Source organism: Mastigoproctus giganteus, chromosome 2 (genome assembly GCF_048544385.1).
Source record: "Mastigoproctus giganteus isolate SK-2022 chromosome 2, ASM4854438v1, whole genome shotgun sequence".
Classification (NCBI taxonomy): Eukaryota; Metazoa; Arthropoda; class Arachnida; order Uropygi; family Thelyphonidae; genus Mastigoproctus; species Mastigoproctus giganteus.
Genome location: NC_143576.1, coordinates 253,595,317 through 253,615,087, shown reverse-complemented (window position 1 = coordinate 253,615,087; position 19,771 = coordinate 253,595,317). Strand labels below are relative to the sequence as shown.

General features: G+C 37.3%; 1 protein-coding gene across 6 annotated transcripts in view; it reads right to left on the bottom strand.

Annotated features, from left to right (window-relative positions):
• The window catches only part of HUWE1 (HECT, UBA and WWE domain containing E3 ubiquitin protein ligase 1), a 1,105,343-nt gene that overhangs the window by 899,829 nt on the left and 185,743 nt on the right, over nt 1-19,771 (bottom strand). For all 6 annotated transcript variants that reach the window (XM_090389849.1, XM_090389845.1, XM_090389850.1 and 3 more), the window contains exon 12: nt 10,119-10,219. In XM_090389849.1, the coding sequence (XP_090245975.1) occupies nt 10,119-10,219 (101 nt within the window). The remainder of the gene's footprint in view (nt 1-10,118; nt 10,220-19,771) is intronic.

Here is a 19,771-nt window from a genome sequence, read left to right as displayed (position 1 = left end):
TCCATTGATGTTAGCACTACCCCACAGGGTGTTATGTCCATTAAAATCCACGAGAAGTAAGAAAAGGGGAGGCAACTGCGTTAGAAGATCATCAAGGTCTTCCTGGGAGATGTCAGTCCCAGGTGGCAAATAGATAGAGCAGATGGTTAATAAAAATCCCACCGTAAGGCGAATTGCAACAGCTTCTATGCTAGTTGTAATTAGCAAGGGCTGCACTGGGGTCTGCCTACCCACAAGGATAGCCACTCCATCATGAGCAGGACCATCCGCAATTCTATCCTTACGAAAAATTGTGATGTTATGCATTGTGGGATCATCATTTGCCTTTAGATAAGTCTCCTGCAAGCAAAAGCAAACTGGCTTGTGCTTTTGCAGGAGGGCCTTGATGTCATCAGTATTTCGTCGGAATCCATGACAATTCCATTGTAGGAATTTAGCCATTATTTTGGCTTGGTGGGACCATCAGGCGGCTTCCAAGGTGCTGAGGGCTTACTTTTGTCAGTCTTGGGTTTATCTTTTTTGGGGAAGAATGGGCGCTGTCCCGTTTCCATTTCTTCCTCTGCAAAGAGTTCCAAGACTTAATCTTTGGGTACCTCCTTCTGCTCGACATCCATGTTTTCTTGGGTACTAGGGTGGACTTCCCCTTTCTTATTCTTTTCTTTCATAATTACCTTTGTTACTTGTGGAGCATTGGGAGGTACTGATATAGGAGTGGCAGCTGATTGTTTTTCTGTGCAGGTTTTTGAGAACTTAAGAGATAACGTGCGATGGGAGTGAAAGACTCCTTTGGAGGAAGGGTCATGTCCATCTGAGTTCCGATGGAACATCTCCCTGCTACCTTCTGGGTGTAGGTAGGTTTGTTGATATTCAGGGGTTTCACCGATTTCCTTGCCTCCTGGTATGATATTTAGCTCTGCCTTCAGCCGTTGAATTTCATTTTCTTCTTTCCACCTCTGGCATGCTCGTGAGCAGGCCGGGTGTTTGCCTTCACAGTTAATACAGGTGGGTTTTGCGGTTGAACATGCTGTTGTTTCGTGGTCCTTTGCACCGCATCGAGCACATGCAAGGACTCCACGGCAGGCCATTTGAGAATGTCCATACTTCTGGCATTTAAAACACCATAAAGGGTTCGGAACTTATGGACGTACTGAACAATTGATGTATCCAGCTTTAATCTCATCAGGAGAGTTAAAAGTCAGGATAACGCTCCTGGTTTTAACAATTTTTCCATCCCTTCGCGCAGTGATTCTGTTGACGGCAATGACTCCCTGTGTGGTTTTAATTCGGAGCAGATTTCCTCCTCGGTTACGTCAAGAAGGTCCCACTCCGAAATGACACCTCTCGATAAATTGAGTGTTCTGTGTGGTGTCACTGTTATAGGTATTCCTCCGATTGATGTTGTTCGGAGTAGATGTTCAGATTGCCTGTCATTTTTAGATTCAATTAAAAGGCCTCCAGAACGAAGCCTCTTAACTAATTTGGGTGAACCTGCTAACCCATCTAACCCTTTTTGAATAAAAAAGGGCGACATTTTACCAATCAGTGTTTCATTGGTAGAATGCATGATTAAGAACCTTGGGACAGGCCCTGTTGGTAATTCGGTTCGCTGCCTCTTTTTAGCAATAATGCTATCTCCTTCTCTGTCTAAATTTTCAGATAGGGACCGGGTTGGGGCCCCTGAAGAAGTAAGTTTATCAGGATTCATAGTTTTTAAATTGTTCAGTGCCCGGGCTCCCCACCCACCACGGAGCCCAAAGGGATGCCCACTACCCGGCATGCAATAAATGCGCTCTAGAGTGGAGCGCCAGGACTACCCAGACACTATACCCGCACCGCGGCCAGCCTGAATCCTGTCCCTCGGACCATGAGGGTAGGGGCGTGACATTGACACGGTTGACCCTCGCAGGTGAACCTACCAGCCGATTGATCCTAGCCGGGCCTTCCAGGACCACCCGTCTTGTCAAAGCAGGGGCCAAAGTGGTGTATTGAAGCGGGCCCCTCAACCACCAGGATCCCCCTTTCCGAATTTCCACGGGTCGCAGCGCACGGCAAACACGCCGGATTCCATTGATGTAAGCCTGGAACTTGGGCTGTTAGCATTGGATCCGAATGATGCTAGTCTGGAAGTCCAGCAGCGTCACTGGGAGGTCCCTTCACCACGTACAGGTGCCCACGTCGATGGGAAAGAACTGAACCTTGGGAAGACACCAACATTAGTGGAGAAGTTAGAGAGCCATCTACCATCACCAAGTGATCAGAAAGAAAACTGGATAATCAATTACAAAAAACAGTTGGCAAACCATAAGATGGAAGCTTGTTTAGAAGACCTTTATACCAAACAATTGAAAGCCTTTGAGATATCAAGAGCGACTGCATGTGTTTCACCAAACATAAGCCAGAATATCACCAGTGGATGGACACTGACGGAATCCATACTGGCAATCGCTGAGCAGATGGAAGGTTTCTAGGTAGTTTCAGTGATTTTTGTTAATTGATTTGATTTCTCTCAGTTAATTGATTTCTCCATTATTTTAGAAAGAGTAAAAGTAATTCAGTGGGACGATAATTGTTTGGGAGGGACTTGTCACCCTTTTTAGGAACTGGCTGGATATGAGCAAATTTCCAAATAGAATGAAAAACACCTTTGGAATAAAAAAGTGAAAACAGGCAGCAAAGAACAGGAGTAAGTTCAGGAGCACAGGTTTTCAGAACAAATGGAGAAATACCATCAGGCCTTGGAGATTTCTTTGCATCGAGATTCGTCAAAATCCTCCTGACATCCTTTTGACAGAAGACCACAAGAGGCATTGAATGGAGCATGTTGGGAGGTGTTTTAACAAGATCATTAATACATGAGTTGGAAGAAAAATGGGATTTCAGCAGGTCAGCTTTATACGTGGCTGAAGTGACAACAGAACCATCTGGTTTTGACAGAGGTGGGCAAAAGTTGCAGACGATAGATTTGATGAGAGACAAGAATGCTCGGCTACCATTAGGGCAAGAAGCAAGTTTTCTACTCTTAGCCTGTTCAAAATCTCGTTTGGACTGATTCATAACTGCTTTACAATTGTTGCAAGCTTTGGTGTAGGCAGAAAATGAAACTAAAAATTGGAAACAAGCCAATTACCATATGCAACGTTCTTCTCTTGAACAGCCTTAGCACATTTATTGGAACACCACAGATTAGATAAAGGATGGGATTTTAAAGTGGAGTCTTGAATAAAGCATTACATTTTGATGCAAGAATAATTTCACTGACACAATCTGAGCAAACTTGGACATCAGAAGTTTTCAAACAGTAGTCCGACCAAGGAAAATAAAAGAAATCTCACAGGTTATCCCATTTTGCATTCTTGTAATACCAAACAACACAAGGTTGGGAATAGTAATGAGATAAATGTTCTATTGGAGAAGAGAATCACAAAGTTGTGATTTGAGGTACCTAAAGGACCACTCACTTCGACTGTGTACTTAGAAGGCATGTTTGTGAGAAAACCATCTAGCGTGTTGGCTGTATGGTTAGGATTGTCCGGTATTCTTGAAGGTAAATGTACAATCTGTGTAAGCTCACTAGAAATTGCAAAAGCCTCGGCATCTCTACTGGCTCAGTTGGTGTGACTAGAAAATGGAAGCCAGCTGGAGTTGTGAACATTAAAATCGCCAAGCAAAATTACCTCACTGTTAGGAAAGTTGGACAGGAGAAAGTAGAGTTGTAAAGAGAAGTCAAAGAGCTCCAAGTTGTTGTTATTTGGTTTTTTAGTTAGCAACTAAGGCCATATTGCTCCAGGGATATGAAGTGGTTATTTCCTGACCTTTTCACATCCTCTGTATTTGGTGGTCACTGGCTCGAACCCCGGTCTAATCAAGAAGCATGTGCTATGTACTGCTGCTCCAGCCCACCTGGCTACGGAGGCACCTGAGATCCAAGTGATTAGTGGAGTTGGGAGAACAGTGGAGACAGCAGATGAATTTGACACAGTGAGAGAGAGAGAGAGTGAGAGAGAGAGAGATTTTAAGCCAGCGAAGATCAAAGAGAGGAGATTCCAAATTACCAATTCTCCGACATTTAATATCGGAACGGACATATGCATGCACAAGTACCACCTTTGCGGTGAAAGGAATCATACGCTGAATGATTTGGGCAGATACTGGGATGAGCAGTATTTGAATCAACCGATAACTGAGATTTCGTCAGAAAAAGTACATGGGGTTTGGCAGAGTGCAAGTGGAAATGGACATCGTTGAGATTAGAATTGAGACCACGTATATTTGTGAAATGAACTAGGAAGTGTTTGTAGGTTTAGATCTTTTCACAGAGAAGCTTACTCTATTAGTTTGCCAATTCATGGTTTATTCAATAGTAAGTAAAGGTCAGATGGGACATGCAGGTCACGCTGTATGAAGTAATGAAATTTTTGGATATGGCGTACACATGGTAAGAATTAGAATCCGAATCCGAGCTTCTAAAAGCGGATTTGAATATTTTCTTCGTTAGCCCTTGAATTTGTTACGCACATTTTTTTTTTGTTTGTTCGTTTGTCTGGATTGTTCAACTGCTTTATGTTTTAAGCATGTTTTTTATTTTATTTTAAGGTACGAATCTCAGGGGCAAGTGGCCCAAATCTAGGAGGGTTACCTTTTATCTTCCCACCTGTATCACAGATTCACTGAATATTGTATCAAATTTGAATCATAGAAAGTTTTTTGCTTCTTTATTCCTATTAAATTTGCGATCAAATGTTCTCCAAAAAGCAGCTTCACCAAATTTAGCTTTTATGTAATTTTGAAAATACAATAGATTTAATTGGGGGGGATTTCAAGTAAATAAATAAAAAATTTCTTTCTGAAATTTTTGAAACTTGCCTCGTTTAGACTCTTCATTCATTGCTTGCGGGAGTAACGCATAGTATTGTGCCTTTATCTTCAATATTTTAATTGAAAATTGTCGGTGATATAAATTTATACTAATTAATATTTATTACTCTTAATATGTCTAAGATGAAATCAAATGTATGGAATTATTTTGCTCAAAAAAGCAAAGATGAAGCACAATGTTCAGTGTCAGAAGACATTGAAGTCGTCTGGAGGATCTACATCATCTTTGATGTTGCCTCAGATTGACATTAAACAAGATAACAGTGAACCTACCATAACCCCGGGGGCTCACATCTAGTGAGTATGGGCTTGGCACACCCAGGGTCCTGTGCTGGATATCATCATTCTTCTCTTTCTTGGTGATTCCCTTCTACTTTTGACTGTCTCCCTCTCTCTCAGGGTAACTAGGGAATTTGTTTTTTCCTGGTGCAGCATAAGCCTCAGGCTTCCTTGCACCATATGGCTATTAATAATAATAATGGTAAGAACATTAGAAAACTTTATCGTTAAAAAATCTATGGAAGAAGAGATTTCAAAATTAGCTGGATTTCTGCTTGAGATGGATTTTCTTTTAATTCAATTGCCAAGAGTGGGTTTATAAAATCAACCCTCCACCTTCAGAGAAATAAATACGATAAATCACCACCAGCCTCAGTGAATGGAATTGAAAATATGGTTCTGAATTATTATAAAACTAAGAAAGAACTCATTCAGCATTTCAAAATTTCATTGGTTTTGGGTGCACGGTATTCATTGACTCTAGACGCATATATGTCTATACAAAATAAAAGGTATATGAATATAAATGTGCATTCAAAAGACAATCATTGGTCTTTAGGTCTTATTGAGATTAATGGTTCAACTTGATAGCAGAAGAACTGAGCAAATTGTAAATGGACACTTGAAGGAATTTGGTTTGAAATTGGATGAGGATATTGTTGCCTGCACCACCGATGGAGCAGCAATGATGATTAAGTTTGGCAAGCAAATTACGCCTAATCATCAACAATGTATAGCCATTGTATACATCTGTCAGTTATAGATGTACTTTATGAAAAAGCAATTATGGTGCCACAGTCTCTGAGTCTCCCAAAGACAATGAAGAAAGTAGTGATGATGAAGCAGTTGAAGAAAGACAGCAAGGCATGCTTTATCAAACCGACTTTACCAATGAGCTCATTTATTTCTTCAATCCAGTGGCCAATATTGAACAAACTATTAACAAAGTCAGAAAAATTTGCAAGCTTTTTCGAAAATCACCTACCAAAAATAACATATTACAAAATTTTGTTAAAGCAAAATTTAATGGGAAAGAATATAAACTTATATTAGATTGCAAGACTAGATGGGATAGCACTTTCTATATGATTGAGAGATTTTTGAAATTGAAAAATTGCATTCCAAATGCTCGATGTGCAGTACAGACAGTCCTCGTATAACACGTGTTTATACTACACGAATTCAATCATACACGATTTATAAAGTGGGGAACGATTTCGTACATAACACGAACCAAATTCACTTATGCACGGTTTGCCTTTGTGTTTACAAGAAATGGCAGTCGAACGCGAAATCACCCCCAACTGAACGCAACACAAAGGAATGAAGAGAAGATTCTGAAAATTTATTTATGTTTATTTATATCAGTGAAGGGGAAACACATTTCATCATAATAACGTAAAAACCCACACAATTCCAACTATCAGTATTATCACAAATGCAATTAGATAGAGTTTACTGCGTTTATAACAGATTCCACTAGCAGGAACGCAACTGGAAATTGTTTTTATTGTTTTATGGTAGTAACCCCTAGAAATGTGCTTTAGTAAAATGTGAGCCAGTGAGGTGTTCATAGATTGTCTCTGCCTTTACGGTGTTGTTTATTCAGTTGCTACATGCAAGCAGCTTTGTTTATGTGTATCAAGCATGCCTCCTCATTTTGTAATTGTGCTTTATTCCCTAAAAATGAGTAAAATACTTAAAAGGTGTGAAAAGGAAGCATCCTGGTGAAGACACTACATATTCAGAGAAAAAAAGAAAAGCAATATGGATAGACAGGTGGTCTGGGTCAAAAATTCTTAACTGGGAAAATTTGTAGTGGCCTCATACTAGCGTTTATAGCCTAAATCACACCAGCCTCCGGCCCACCGGGGTTTCCCTGGTAAGGCTTATGGCCAGTTCGCCTCTGTCGATAGAGAAAAAATATGAAATTGTGAAACGTTTTGAGCGAAATGAAAGACCATGTGATATTGCACGTGCTACAGACCTAAATGAGGCAATGCCGAGAATTACAAAGAATGCAGAGAAAATAAAAACTTTCATAGCAGGAACAACTCAAAGTGTAATTAAAATCCATTAGATTAAGGCACAAAGAACTGGAAGAGATGGAACGGCTGTCATCTGTTTGGATAGAAAAATCAAACAAAGTACAAGTTTGCTTACAATAGAAGCAAAAGCATTAGCAATATTTTATTACGATAATTGTTTTTTGTAATGTTTTGGTTACAAATGTGTGTTCAATCTTGGGGGATTGGCACCTAATCCTACTTTTCCCATTGGGCCTGTTGTTCATATTGCACGATTTTGCATTGCACGAGGGTTTCTAGGAACACAACTGTCGTGCTGTACGAGGACTGACTGTACTGTCAACTGAAGCTGTGTTTGATGATGACTGGAAAACATTTGAATTGCTATGTGAAACTTTGCGACCAGTTGAAATGATTCTGAAGGCTATAACCTCAGAAGATACAGACTTAAAGCAGTCTTCAATAGAATTTCTGCTTGCTAAGCTTGATACAGCAGAAAACCCATTTGCTTTAAAGTTTCACCAAAGCCTTTTGCAGCATTACAATGCAAGATGAAATTGCCAAACTGTGGCTTTGCTGAACTATCTACACAACCCCAAAAAGTTTAGGAAAGAAGATTCAGGGTTCAAGAACTTTTGATTTTCCAAGTAAGCAAGTTTTGAAAATGCATGCTGAAGAGATTTATCAGAGATTATTTGCAAAACGTTCCGAAGGAGTCAGCGTTGAATGAAGAAACTGAAAATAAACGAACTGTTCTTTTAGAAGAAAACAAATACTCGTCTAGTTCCGATGTTGGAGATACACTCATGCGAGAGTATGATAGTGTAATAAAGAGATTAACTGAAGAGCCTTCAAAATATCCGAGTGAATTGGAAATCAGCAAAGAATTTAAAATTTTGGAGGCAACTAGCAGTAGAAGTGAAAAGCTGGAGAAAGTTTATAGAGCACTGCTGAACATTAAACCAACAGGTGTCCAATCTGAGAGAGCATCTTCGATCACTGGTCTCTTTAACACAAAAAGAAGGTCAAGTCTATCAGGAAAAAGCTTAATATACTGTGTTTTTTAAAGGATCATTTTCAGAAAAAAGCTGAGAAATAAATAGTAAAGTAATTTCCCCAAGCTGCTTTTTTTTTTTTCACGTTATTTTTATTTATTTATTATTATAGGGTTTATTATAGTTAGTTGTATTCAAAGGATTTGAATACAATTTGTAATTTTGTAATCTCAAGCTGGTTACTTTTTTGGAGCATTTTAATTTTATTTTTTTTACTATAAGAGGTAATAGATTTTGTTTAAAAGATTTGATTATGATTTGTACAATCTACCCAAGATAAAATAAATACCTGTGTTATAAGCTTTTAATTATTTTCCCTAAGTCTGAGAAAATCGGTTTTAAAACCGAATTTAAGAGTAAACTTTGGTTAAACTCAGTTTTGAAATTTCTCGGTTTTATGCAAGCACTAGTAAGAATATACCCAGATCCTTGACATAACGTGGCCTCAACAATATGCAGTGAAGCATTCAGGTAGTTGTTTTTTAAACAAAGTGTTGGAAATTTATTAAGCTAACAATTATTAATTGTGCTATTAATAAATTAAATGATAATTAATAATGATAATAGCTGTGTGCAGTTTGTGCCAATCATGTTCAAGTGCAAATGAAAGTGTGAAAAGGGCACTTCGATCTATCACATTGGAAAATAAGGTGGAGGTTATTTGAAGGATGGAAGCTGGAGAAAGCCATTGTAATGTGAATATGCCTCCACTGACTATTACTACAATCATGAAGAATACTGATAAAATAAAACAATCAACGCAAAGTGGTAGGTAAAATTTTTGTTGCCCAGATCCTAATCCTGTGATTTCCCATTGACTTCATGATATAAAGGGCTCCACTTGTGCAGATTCCATTTGTGCTGCACCCCACCCCAGAACCTAACCCCTGTGTAAACCAAGGGCTACCTGCAATTATATTTATAACTGAAATATAATTGAAAATATACAGTGGGATAGGTTGCATGCTTTTGAATCATCCTGTACCATATGCCACCACATTATTTGAGACATAGGCACTTGTAACATTATGACACCTCCAACCAACAAATATTAATATGAAATGTTAAATCTTAGGAAAGAAAAACACCTGCATGTTGCTCAAGCAAAAATAGAATACAGTCTTTTATATAATTCCTTTTGTGTACTTTATATTGTTTAATTAGCTTTCATATCGAAAATATTCCTTAAGGGCATGTTTGATGGAAAATTAAACTAACTCTTCTGTGAGTGCATGTGCGCGCACACACACACTGTGTGATTTCCTATGTGAGCTCGAGTAGAAACACATACACTTTATTTAAGATTCTGATGCAGTGTCAATAAATTATATCTGTATGTATACAACCTTCCTTGAAATTACTCAGACATGATGCAATGTATTAACTGTATATACAAGTAATAATACAAGAGGTTTACTTGATGAAATTGAATAAATTAATACATATAACTGAAGAAGATATTACAGCACGAAAAAATAATAATAATGAAGTTTTTTTTTTTTTTTTGTACATTGAAGTTTTATTTTTGACAACTTCACTAATATTTGGCTATAAATTCAAAATAAGAAAAAAAATTATACTTAAAAAGAAAAAAATTTAATTATTCGTAGATGAATGAAATATCTGCTTGTGAATTAAGCAAATATAGAATAAATTTATATATATATACATAAATAAAATTTAATTTTGGTTTCATAAAACATTCAAGTTAAATGTTCTTTAATAAGAACATTTAAGAGTGAAATAAATGTGAAATCATTTATTTCACACAGTTGTTCAGTTTTCACAAAACTTCCAAATTCCTTCAAAAAATAACTCCAGGTGGCTTGTATACTTTCCAGAAACTTGCTCACAAATTAACAAAATATTAAAGGAAACTTACTATTAAATTTGGATCCTTTAATTCTAAAATATCTACAAGTTCTTCAATAAGACCATTGTATAAAAGTGCACCAGCATTATCTTGGAGTGCATTGCAATAAACTGTAAAGACAGGATAAAATAAAAATTAAAATATAAATTAAATTCAAATACATACTGCAAAGAAAAGAAAGCTTTGTTTTTCAACAGCCCAGTTAAAAAATGCATAATTTAAGTAAATGATTTAATGAAAAAAAATGAAGTGTTTATAATATATTCAATAAAAATTTTGGCAACTGTAGTCAATCGTATAAGAATAAGTCCCAAATTATACACTTCAGTATCATTTTTCAAACTCATGGTTAAGACAATCTAACGGATATCCACAACATTATTAAAATTCATTTTGTAATGCATACATTTCACACACTCCTCACCCCCCCCACCCATTTCATACCTGTATCTCATTCATTTAGTCTCTAATGTGATGTGACCACGAGACAACAAAAATTCTCATTCTGGGACTGCCAGGAAACCTTATAATTAAACCACTTAAGTGGTTCGCATCATACTTTGAACTGGTGCAAAAAGAAAATTCAAGCCACACATCAGTCATTCAGTATGCAAAATACATTAATTCTGAAGGTCAATTTGTCTGCTATGAGAGGTAAGACATTACAACTTCTAGTGCAAAACCATATTACCTTAAACTAATGTGATTAAATCAGCACCAAGAAAAATTCCTCCAGTTGTTAAAAAGATTTACAACCTAAAATGTTTCCAATCAACATACACTAGTGATTATCAATTAAGACACAAAGGTATGCACACATTGGATGAAAGTGTAAGTTAAGGGCAAGTTGCTGCTATGGATAAAGGGATGGTGAGTGGGAGAAGAGAGTGGTAATCAACAGACACTGCTCTTCATGGACTAATGTTATTAGTGGAGTCCCCAAGGGTTTAGTACAGTAAATCCCCGCTATTCACGGGGGTTACGCTCCTGAGAAATTATGCAAATACCGAAAACGCGAATACCGAGTTGTGGCTCCCATAGTAATAAAGGGGTTCCGTTCCAAAGTATGAAATATATAAGAAAAACTAGTCTAAAATTTTGTCTATGTATGTATTATATGTACCTTCATAATATGACTATGTACATAGACAGTAAATAGTGAAATGCAAGCATATGGCATCAAAATGAAAATAAGAAACAATTTAATATTAACTGTAATATTTATTAGAAATTTCAAACCAGCAGCACCTTTGCTATCTAAAAAACTTATCCCGCCAGTGCTATCACCAGTTTCGCTAAAGTGTTGATAGACGAGTTTTGCCTTTTCACGAATGATGAGTGAACTTAATGGAATTTTATTTTGAGTTCGGTCTTCTATCCACAGATTTAAAGATTTTTCCATTTTTTCTAATTTAACTTCACGAGTTACAGAGCAAATTTTTGAAGCAATTAGCACATTTTCACGGACACTATGGCGGATTTTTTCTTCCGATTTTTTGATTGATCATACCATTGACTCATTGATTTTATAATGTTTTGCCACTGAGGAGACACTTTCACTATTAGAAATTTTGTCTAATAACTCAATTTTATTCGCTAATTTCATCACCTTCTTTGATCTTTTCACATTTCCCTTGTTATTCGCAGCCATATTTTTGTACGGGTTAGAGAGAACTTGTCCGCAAAGTCACTTTCTTCCGTTAACACACTCAAAAAAAGTCTGTTTTAAATTGCAAAACAGTAGATTTATCACTTTTATAAGCATATCAATTTATAAATTGATAAATTTATTCAATTTATAAGCGTATAAATTAAAAGCAAATGACGAAACCTTTTGAACCATGACAAGCGCATAACACATACTGAACAAGGATTAGCAAAAAACATCCATGCTAGCGATTTTGTCACCCCTCTTCCCCCACCCACTGAGCGCTGTTTTGACCGGGAAAGATAATTTTAGCCACGTTCATGTATTTTTATGGCGGAAAATGTTCACGGCACTTTAAAATTCACATTTTTTTTTAGGTTTCATTTTATATTAAATCAGCGACCGCAAATACAGATACTGCAAATAGCGGGGGTTACTGTATTGGGCCATTGTTGTTTTCTATCTTTATCAATGATACTGATAAAGGTATATCAGGCTTACTGTCCAAGTCTGCAGGGTTGCTAATGACGGTAATGGCAGTATACTACTGCAACAGGATCTAGATTGATTGATTGATTTAGAAATTCTTGGTGCAAGAGCTACTGTGGCTAAAATGTGCCTGGAAGGTTTTTTACAATAGTTTTATTTGTATTTGTATTTTGCTGTGAATAGTTTCCAAGAATCACGGAGTGACTATAGCTTACTGCAGAGATTATATTTGGTTTCATATTAGATTATAGAAAATTTATTTCCCTGAGGAACTGAAAAACATCTGCTATATTTTTTATATCTTCCAGTATGGTTTTGAGAGTGGGAAAGTAATGTTTGGTTATCAACTGTTTGAAGCAACTTTGGCACTCATCTGTAAAAGCTGGACATGTAATCAGTACATGTTCTACTGTTTGTTGTGTGTGACAGATAGGACATAGATGGGGATCTTCTCCTCGTAAAAGATGACAGTGGCTGTCATCTTTTGTCATCAATGAGCGTGTCCTATTCTTAACCTTGCAAGTATCACTTTGTCATGTCTGTTTTGTTGTATGCTGGATTTTCATGGTTGGAGTAAATTTTTAATTTGTTACCGTTTAGAACTTGCCATTGCTGTTGTTAGTGGTGTATCCTGCTGTTATAACTTTTTTGTAATCTGTGGAAGAAATGGATTCAGGTGCAAAAATGTTGCTGTTGGCTTCCTTAGCAACTGTCTGCTTGTTTGTTACCATATATTCCAACATGACTTGAGATCCAGCAAAATTCTTGTTATGACCGTGTTCAAGGAGCTTTGATACTCTGCATTGAATTTGTTGTTGCAGTGGGTGTTTATTAAAGTTGACATTTTGTATAGCCATCATGGAGCTAAGGGAGTCAGTAAAAATAATGCTGTTTTGTCAAGTTGAGTGTTCAATTTGGTTTAGCACTAACATTATGGCTTGCAGTTCTGCAGTATAAATGCTGCAGTCTTTTGGGAGTTTTGGGTTGTGGTGATATCAGATGTGTAAACTGCTGCTCCCACATGATATTCAGATTTTGAGCCATCTGTATATAGGAAGCAATGATCTAAAAATTGCAACTTGTAAGCAAGCATGCAGATGTTGATAGGGGGTGACCCGGTAGGGATTTTATTTTAGATGCATAGGAAAGTAATTGGTTATGTCTTCTGATTTGTAGTGGAGGTCCTTGGGACTCTGCATACAGGCTCTGCACTGGCAAAGTATGGAAAGCTCCAAGAGCTATTCGGAGAGCACAGCGATGTACTGGGTCAAGCCATCTTAGGGCACTAGGTCTCACCGAGTCAGACTGAGGCAGCATAGCCTAACTTGGAGAGAATGAGTAGGCAATATACGTGTAATAGTATTACTCTAACCCAGGACATAGCAGACAGGACCTTTAAGATATTCATTTTCTTTAGACACTGAACTCTTAAGTGACTAATGTGCTCCAAAAAGTTTAATTTTTTGTCAAAATCAAGCCCTAAGAAACAGCTTGTATTTTTAACTGGTATGATCTGCCCTTTCAGCCTGAGTTCGGGATCGAGATGGAGATTCCTTTTCCTGCAAAAATGTATACATACAGATTTTTGTGTGGCAATTCTGTATCCATTTCTTTCTGTCCATTTTATAACTGTTTTATAGCTACTTGTAATTGTCGTTCTATTGTCCTCATATGCTGCGCTTGATAAGAAATGCTGAAGTCATCTGCATAAACAGTTGTGATGATATTGGCTTGTATTTGTTCTATTATTGTGCTGAAGTGCACTGCAAAAAGTGTAGCACTTAGTACGGATCCTTGAGGAACCCCTTCTTCCTGGGAGTATGTTCTGGAAAGTGCATTAAGTCGAACTTGGAATGTTCGATTTTTAAGAAAATTGCTTATGTATACAGGTAGGTGTCCTCTAAGACCAAGTTGGTGTAGTCCTCTAATGCTTTCTCAATATCAAAATTAACTATGACTTGATGTTGTTTTCTGAGGAAAGTGTTTCTTACCTGATTTTCCAGATGTATATGTCCATCCAAGGTAGAGCGGTTTTTCCAAAAGCCATATTGTGCAGGAATGAGGAAGTTATTGCTTTTTAGATACCACGTTAGTCTATTATTGACAATTTTCTCCAAGATCTTGCCCAAGCAGCTGGTCAAAGCTATAACTTTCCCTGCTTTGGGAAAGCCAGTATTTTTGTGTGGTGCCATTAGTCTGCAAATGTATTCTCAAGATGTATCTTATTAAATAAATCTAACAGGGCTAATTGAGATTGTTCATCTGATTGTATCATTGCATAATGTATTTCATCGGGACCAACTGCGCAGTGTTTCGTCTGTAGCAGAGTTTGTTTTAATTCTGCTACCGTGAGTGGCAAGTTGTATTGTTCATAGTGATTGGAGGAAAATTTTAGGTTTGCCTTTTCGGCCTCCTTCTTGTAAGTTTTGAAAGTAGTTGAGTATGTGCAAATGGCAGATGTATTGGAAAAAATTTTGCCGAGCATGTTGACAATATCTGAGGTATTTGTGACTAACTGTCCTTTCCAACTTAGTAATGGCAATGGGTTTATCGGGAATTGTTTGTCATCCTTCTGATCTTCTTCAAGATAAGTGTAGCAGATGTGGAACTGGTTATAGTGGATGCAAATTTGATCCAACTCACTTTTTGCTGATTTTGTGCACTTTCCTGACCTTAGCTCTGGCTCTTTTGAATTGTATCAGATTGTCGTTGTCGGATTTTTGCAAAAGGGATTCCAGGCTCTATTTCTCTCTTTTTTAGCTTCCTGAAACTTGCTGTTCCAACATGGTTTTGGATATATTCTAATGTTAGGTGTTTTAGGTATTGTCTTTCCAGCTGCTTGAAGAATGGTATTTGTGACATAGTCCACTGCTCTTTGTACTGATTTTACATTATATATTGTCCATCTAGGATGCCTGGTGGCTTGACATGGGCTTACTTCATAATTTTCGAAATTATAGGGTAGTGGTCGCTGCTCAATGGGTTCTCATACACAATTAGTTTATTTTTTCCAAGATTATTCGGTTATTAGTACAGTAATATCCCGAAGTTACGCGATAGGTGGGTCCGACGAAAATCGCTTCTTAAATCGAATTCGCGTAAGTTGGGGTACAACTTTGCATATAAATACATATAAATTTTGTTTAATTGGGACCAAGGACTAACAAAAACACTAGTTTAAAAGAAAAATATTTAATAAAATTGCAGTTATTTATACACATTAATACAAATTATGTATTAAAAAAATAAATAAGTTACGTAAAAAAAAAAGTTATTTCAATGTCGATGGCTTCATAAAATCTAACAAATTCGTCTGACGACACAGCACCTTTTTTTCATGCAGAATTTCTTCGTAGCAAGCTAATAATTTATTATTCCTTGCTTTGTAGCTATAACATGTTCTTCGTTGGAGTCTGTTTTCTCAAATTTTTAAACCCTTTTCAACTGAGCCGAGAACTGTCAAGCTTGCTATTGTCAGGTGCTTTTCTGGGGGAACAGGGTCTGAAGTGTCGGATAATTCAGTGACATTTTGCTCACGCATCTCTATGAGCTCATTCATTGTTTAAAAGAAAAATATTTAATAAAATTGCAGTTATTTATACAGTTGGTTATGCAATTGCAGTTGGATTCACTATGTGAATCCAACAGCTCATTAACATCATCACCACTGACTTCCAAATCTAATTGCCTGGCAAGATTAACAACTTCTATCATATGAGCGACATGATCAGTTTCTGGCGTTGTTTTTGTCTCGTTTTTGAAAAAAAAATGGACCAAGTTTCTTCCAGACACCAATGTTTTTTTATGAATTTCATCCCAAGATTCTTACAGCATCTAAAACATTGAATTGTTTCAAAAGTCTTTAACAGATATCTCACTATTTTGTCTTATAGCTTCATTCAGATGTGCAAACGAATGCCTCGTGTAGTAGGCCTTGAATGTTTTGATGACTCCCTGGTCCATCGGCTGAAGCAAGTTGATTGTGTTTGGAGGCAAAAACACAACTTTCACATGTCAGTCGAAATTAATTAGGGTGGCAGAAGGGTGACCGGGTGCATTGTTAATAAGAAGGATCAATTTAAATGGAATCTGTTTAGACTTGCAATAACGTTCAACTTCGGGTATGAAGTGGTGACCAAACCAGTCCTCAAAAACGGAAGCTGTCACCCAAGCTTTATGATTTGACTTCCAAATCACTGGTAAGCTAATTTTAGATATATTTTTTAAAACTCTTGGGTTTTCGAAGCGATAAATTAAGAGTTTTTAACTTGCAGTCACCAGCTGCATTTCTGCCGACCATCATTGTCAATCGGTCTTTGGAAACGTTAAAGCCTGGAAAGTTTTTATTCGTGAAAACAATGTAATTTCCGACAAGAGTTGAGCACGAATTCGAATGCACACATAAATGACAGTTGTGATGCAAATTCTTGTATATGCGGCAGCAAAGTTGAATTTTGTTCATCTTTCGCTCTCACTGTCCATCGTCGCACCAGTGTTGCCAAACGAAAAAATCAAGAACCGCTTAACTCCGAGTTTGCGTAAGTCGGGGTATTACTGTATCTTTATTGATTGAGGAGGCAAATTTTTATTCATGAATCTTTTTTGGCTTTTCACCAGATGTAACGAGCTTTGGCTCTCAGTCTCTTGAAGTTAAGATTGGCAGTGGTGGGATATTTGCGGAAGGTGTTCCGTCTGCATTTTTCTCTTTTTGCTTTGTTACAATCGCCATTCCACCAGTGATTCATATGCTGACGGCTTCTTATTTGAGACTGTGGCGGATGTTGCAGCTGAATTGTGATACGATCGGTAGCGGTGTCAATAGCAGAAGGCTCAATGATATCCTCACGATTGGTAAATTTCGTCAGGTTCGCTTTGGAAAATTTCCATTTTGTTTTTGTTTGTTTGTTTGGATTGGGTGGTTTGAATGCTATTAATCAGCGGATAATGTTCACAAAATGACAAATTTTCTCTGTCAAGTAGCATTTCAATAAGCTCATCACATCCATCTGAGACCAGAGAACCCCAACAATGGATGATGTCCATTAAACTCTAATAGACAGAAGATGGTAATTGAGAAATAAGATTTTCCAGATGCTGAATTGTGCATGGATGGTTTGGCAGAATATATATCGAAACTCAATGTGATACCAATTATTGTAATGAAATGCAGGTTATGTAATGAAATGCACCTGGAGGCGACTCATTATTCCATGAGTATAGCCACTTCTCCATTGGGGGCTGTCAGTTTCAGATCGATCTTTTCTGAAGATAGTATAGAGTGACTGAAATGGAGATTTTTGGTGTTAAATTCATTTCTTGTAAGCATATGGCAGCAGGACTGTAATGGTGAATTAATTCATAGATATCATCAATATTTCTTTAAAATTTGGCATCCCTGCCAGTAGTGTGTCAACCATTCGGAAAAACTCTTTCAATTCTCAAACTATGAGATAATGGGACCCAGTTGGAAACATGCAAAATTATGCCTGGATGAAGATATAGATGAAGTTCATTCGAGACCAAAACCAATACCATGGCCATTAATAAGAGAAAAGGCTACGCATTATGCATCTTTACTGGGGCATAAAACATTCCAAGCCAGTTCTGGTTGGCTGGACAAATTTAAAATATGCCATGCATATTCGAAAAAGTTATTTCTGGTGAAAGTGGCATTTTAATTAAAGAAGACTGAACCTATTGGAAAGAAACAGTTTCGAAAAAAAATTATGGAGGACTAGGAGTCCAAAGACATATTCAACATTGATGAAACGTCTATTTTTTAAATGTTTGCCGAACAAGACATCAACTTTTAAAGGTGATAAAAATAGCAAGGAGAAAATTAGTCCTGGTTGGTGCAACTATGGCTGTTAATGAAAAACTGAAACTTTTGAAAAGAGTAAACAACACTGAAAAAGGAGTAGTCATTACAGTTGGACTACAACAACAAAAAATCTTGGATGACAAGTGAATTTTACGAACAGTGGATTTTAAATTTCGATAGAAAGATGAAAGAAAAGAGAAAAATTGCATTGATTGCCGAAGACTAACCCTGAACTGCAGTCAATCAACAAAGGCATTATTAAGAATATGGAAATGCACTACTGAAGGCACATACAGAAAAAAAAATTATACTGAGAATAGAAACCAACCAGCCTACGGATTCTGTTATAGATTTGCAGATGTACATATCAGAGTTGGTAAAAGTGTGGAGTCAAGATATGACAGAAACAAAGATTAAGAATTGTTTTGCGAAACAGTTTTGGTAAAATGCCTACAAACAGCGATGAGAGGGATGAATGAGACCAAAACATGCCAATACCACAGCCAAACTTCAAGCCGAGAGGTTTGACCAGAGGAGAAATTGTTCTTGACAAATTTTTAGGAGTTAATGATGTCATCGTAGCTGAATATCCAAGTGACTCCAATATTTTGGAGAGTATTCAAAGAACTAGTGACAATATCAACAATGAGCTGGATGAAAATAGGGCAATATTAAACCTTCCAAACATGGAATGTTGGCAGCATTTGAAACCTTGCAGTGGGGACTTCACTGTAAAGAAAATGTGCCCCAAAATGTGTGGTGTTTTTTTTTAAATGTAAACCCCAAACATGAGGTATTAGAATCTACAGTACTTTTTTTTTTTTTTTTTTTTTTTTTATGAAAACCCCAAACACGAAAGGTATCAAAACCGATAGTACTTAGTACCATTCATGGGTTGAAGGAGAACTATGGGGGGAGGGGGATGCCAAAAACTTGACTCTAGACTCTAAACATGGGTTTCACCACTTCAAGCCTCCAATTTTAGTACCGTGCTTCGGTTGGAGGTTGAGAAGACGAGAGAAGATATTTGTTGATGTTGGACTTCTGTAGACTGTAATTTTCAGGAAATACATAAAAAGGAAGGTTGTTCCAGAAAACAGCAGTTGAATGAATAAACGAGGAAGATGAAAACTTGGTTCTGCAAGTTTGAAGTTGGACAGTGGTGGCACGTGTTCGGACTGTTTTGAAAGAAAGCGGGAATTATAGAAGCCAATTCAGAAGAACAGTGCCCATGGAAGTATCTGTAGAAGAGGCATGCAGCAGAAACAGTACGTGTATGAGACAGCAAGTGGAGAGACTGTTAGAGATGATTCATTAATTAACCTAACTGCCCTCTTCTGAATGGAATCAAGAAGCCTGAGAGAGGTTTTCGGGGCACCACCTCAGATGGGGGAACAATATTCCATGGCGAGGCAGATTTGCGATTTATACAGAGTGAGCAGCTGTTTGGAAGAAAAGTAATGCCGAGAGCAAAAGAGAATACCAAGTTTTTTAGATGCAGAGGAAGCAATATTTGTAATGTGCTTGTGCCAAGAGAGATTAGAAGTCAGGGTAATCCCCAAAAGAGATATATCATTTTGCCTAGAAATCGGAGTGTCAGTAAAGATAAGCATAGGAGCAGAAGAATCCTTTTTGCGAGATATAAGACAAGACTGAGTTTTAGAAGGATTGAAACCAATTAAGTTGTCTTTGCCCCACTGGAGA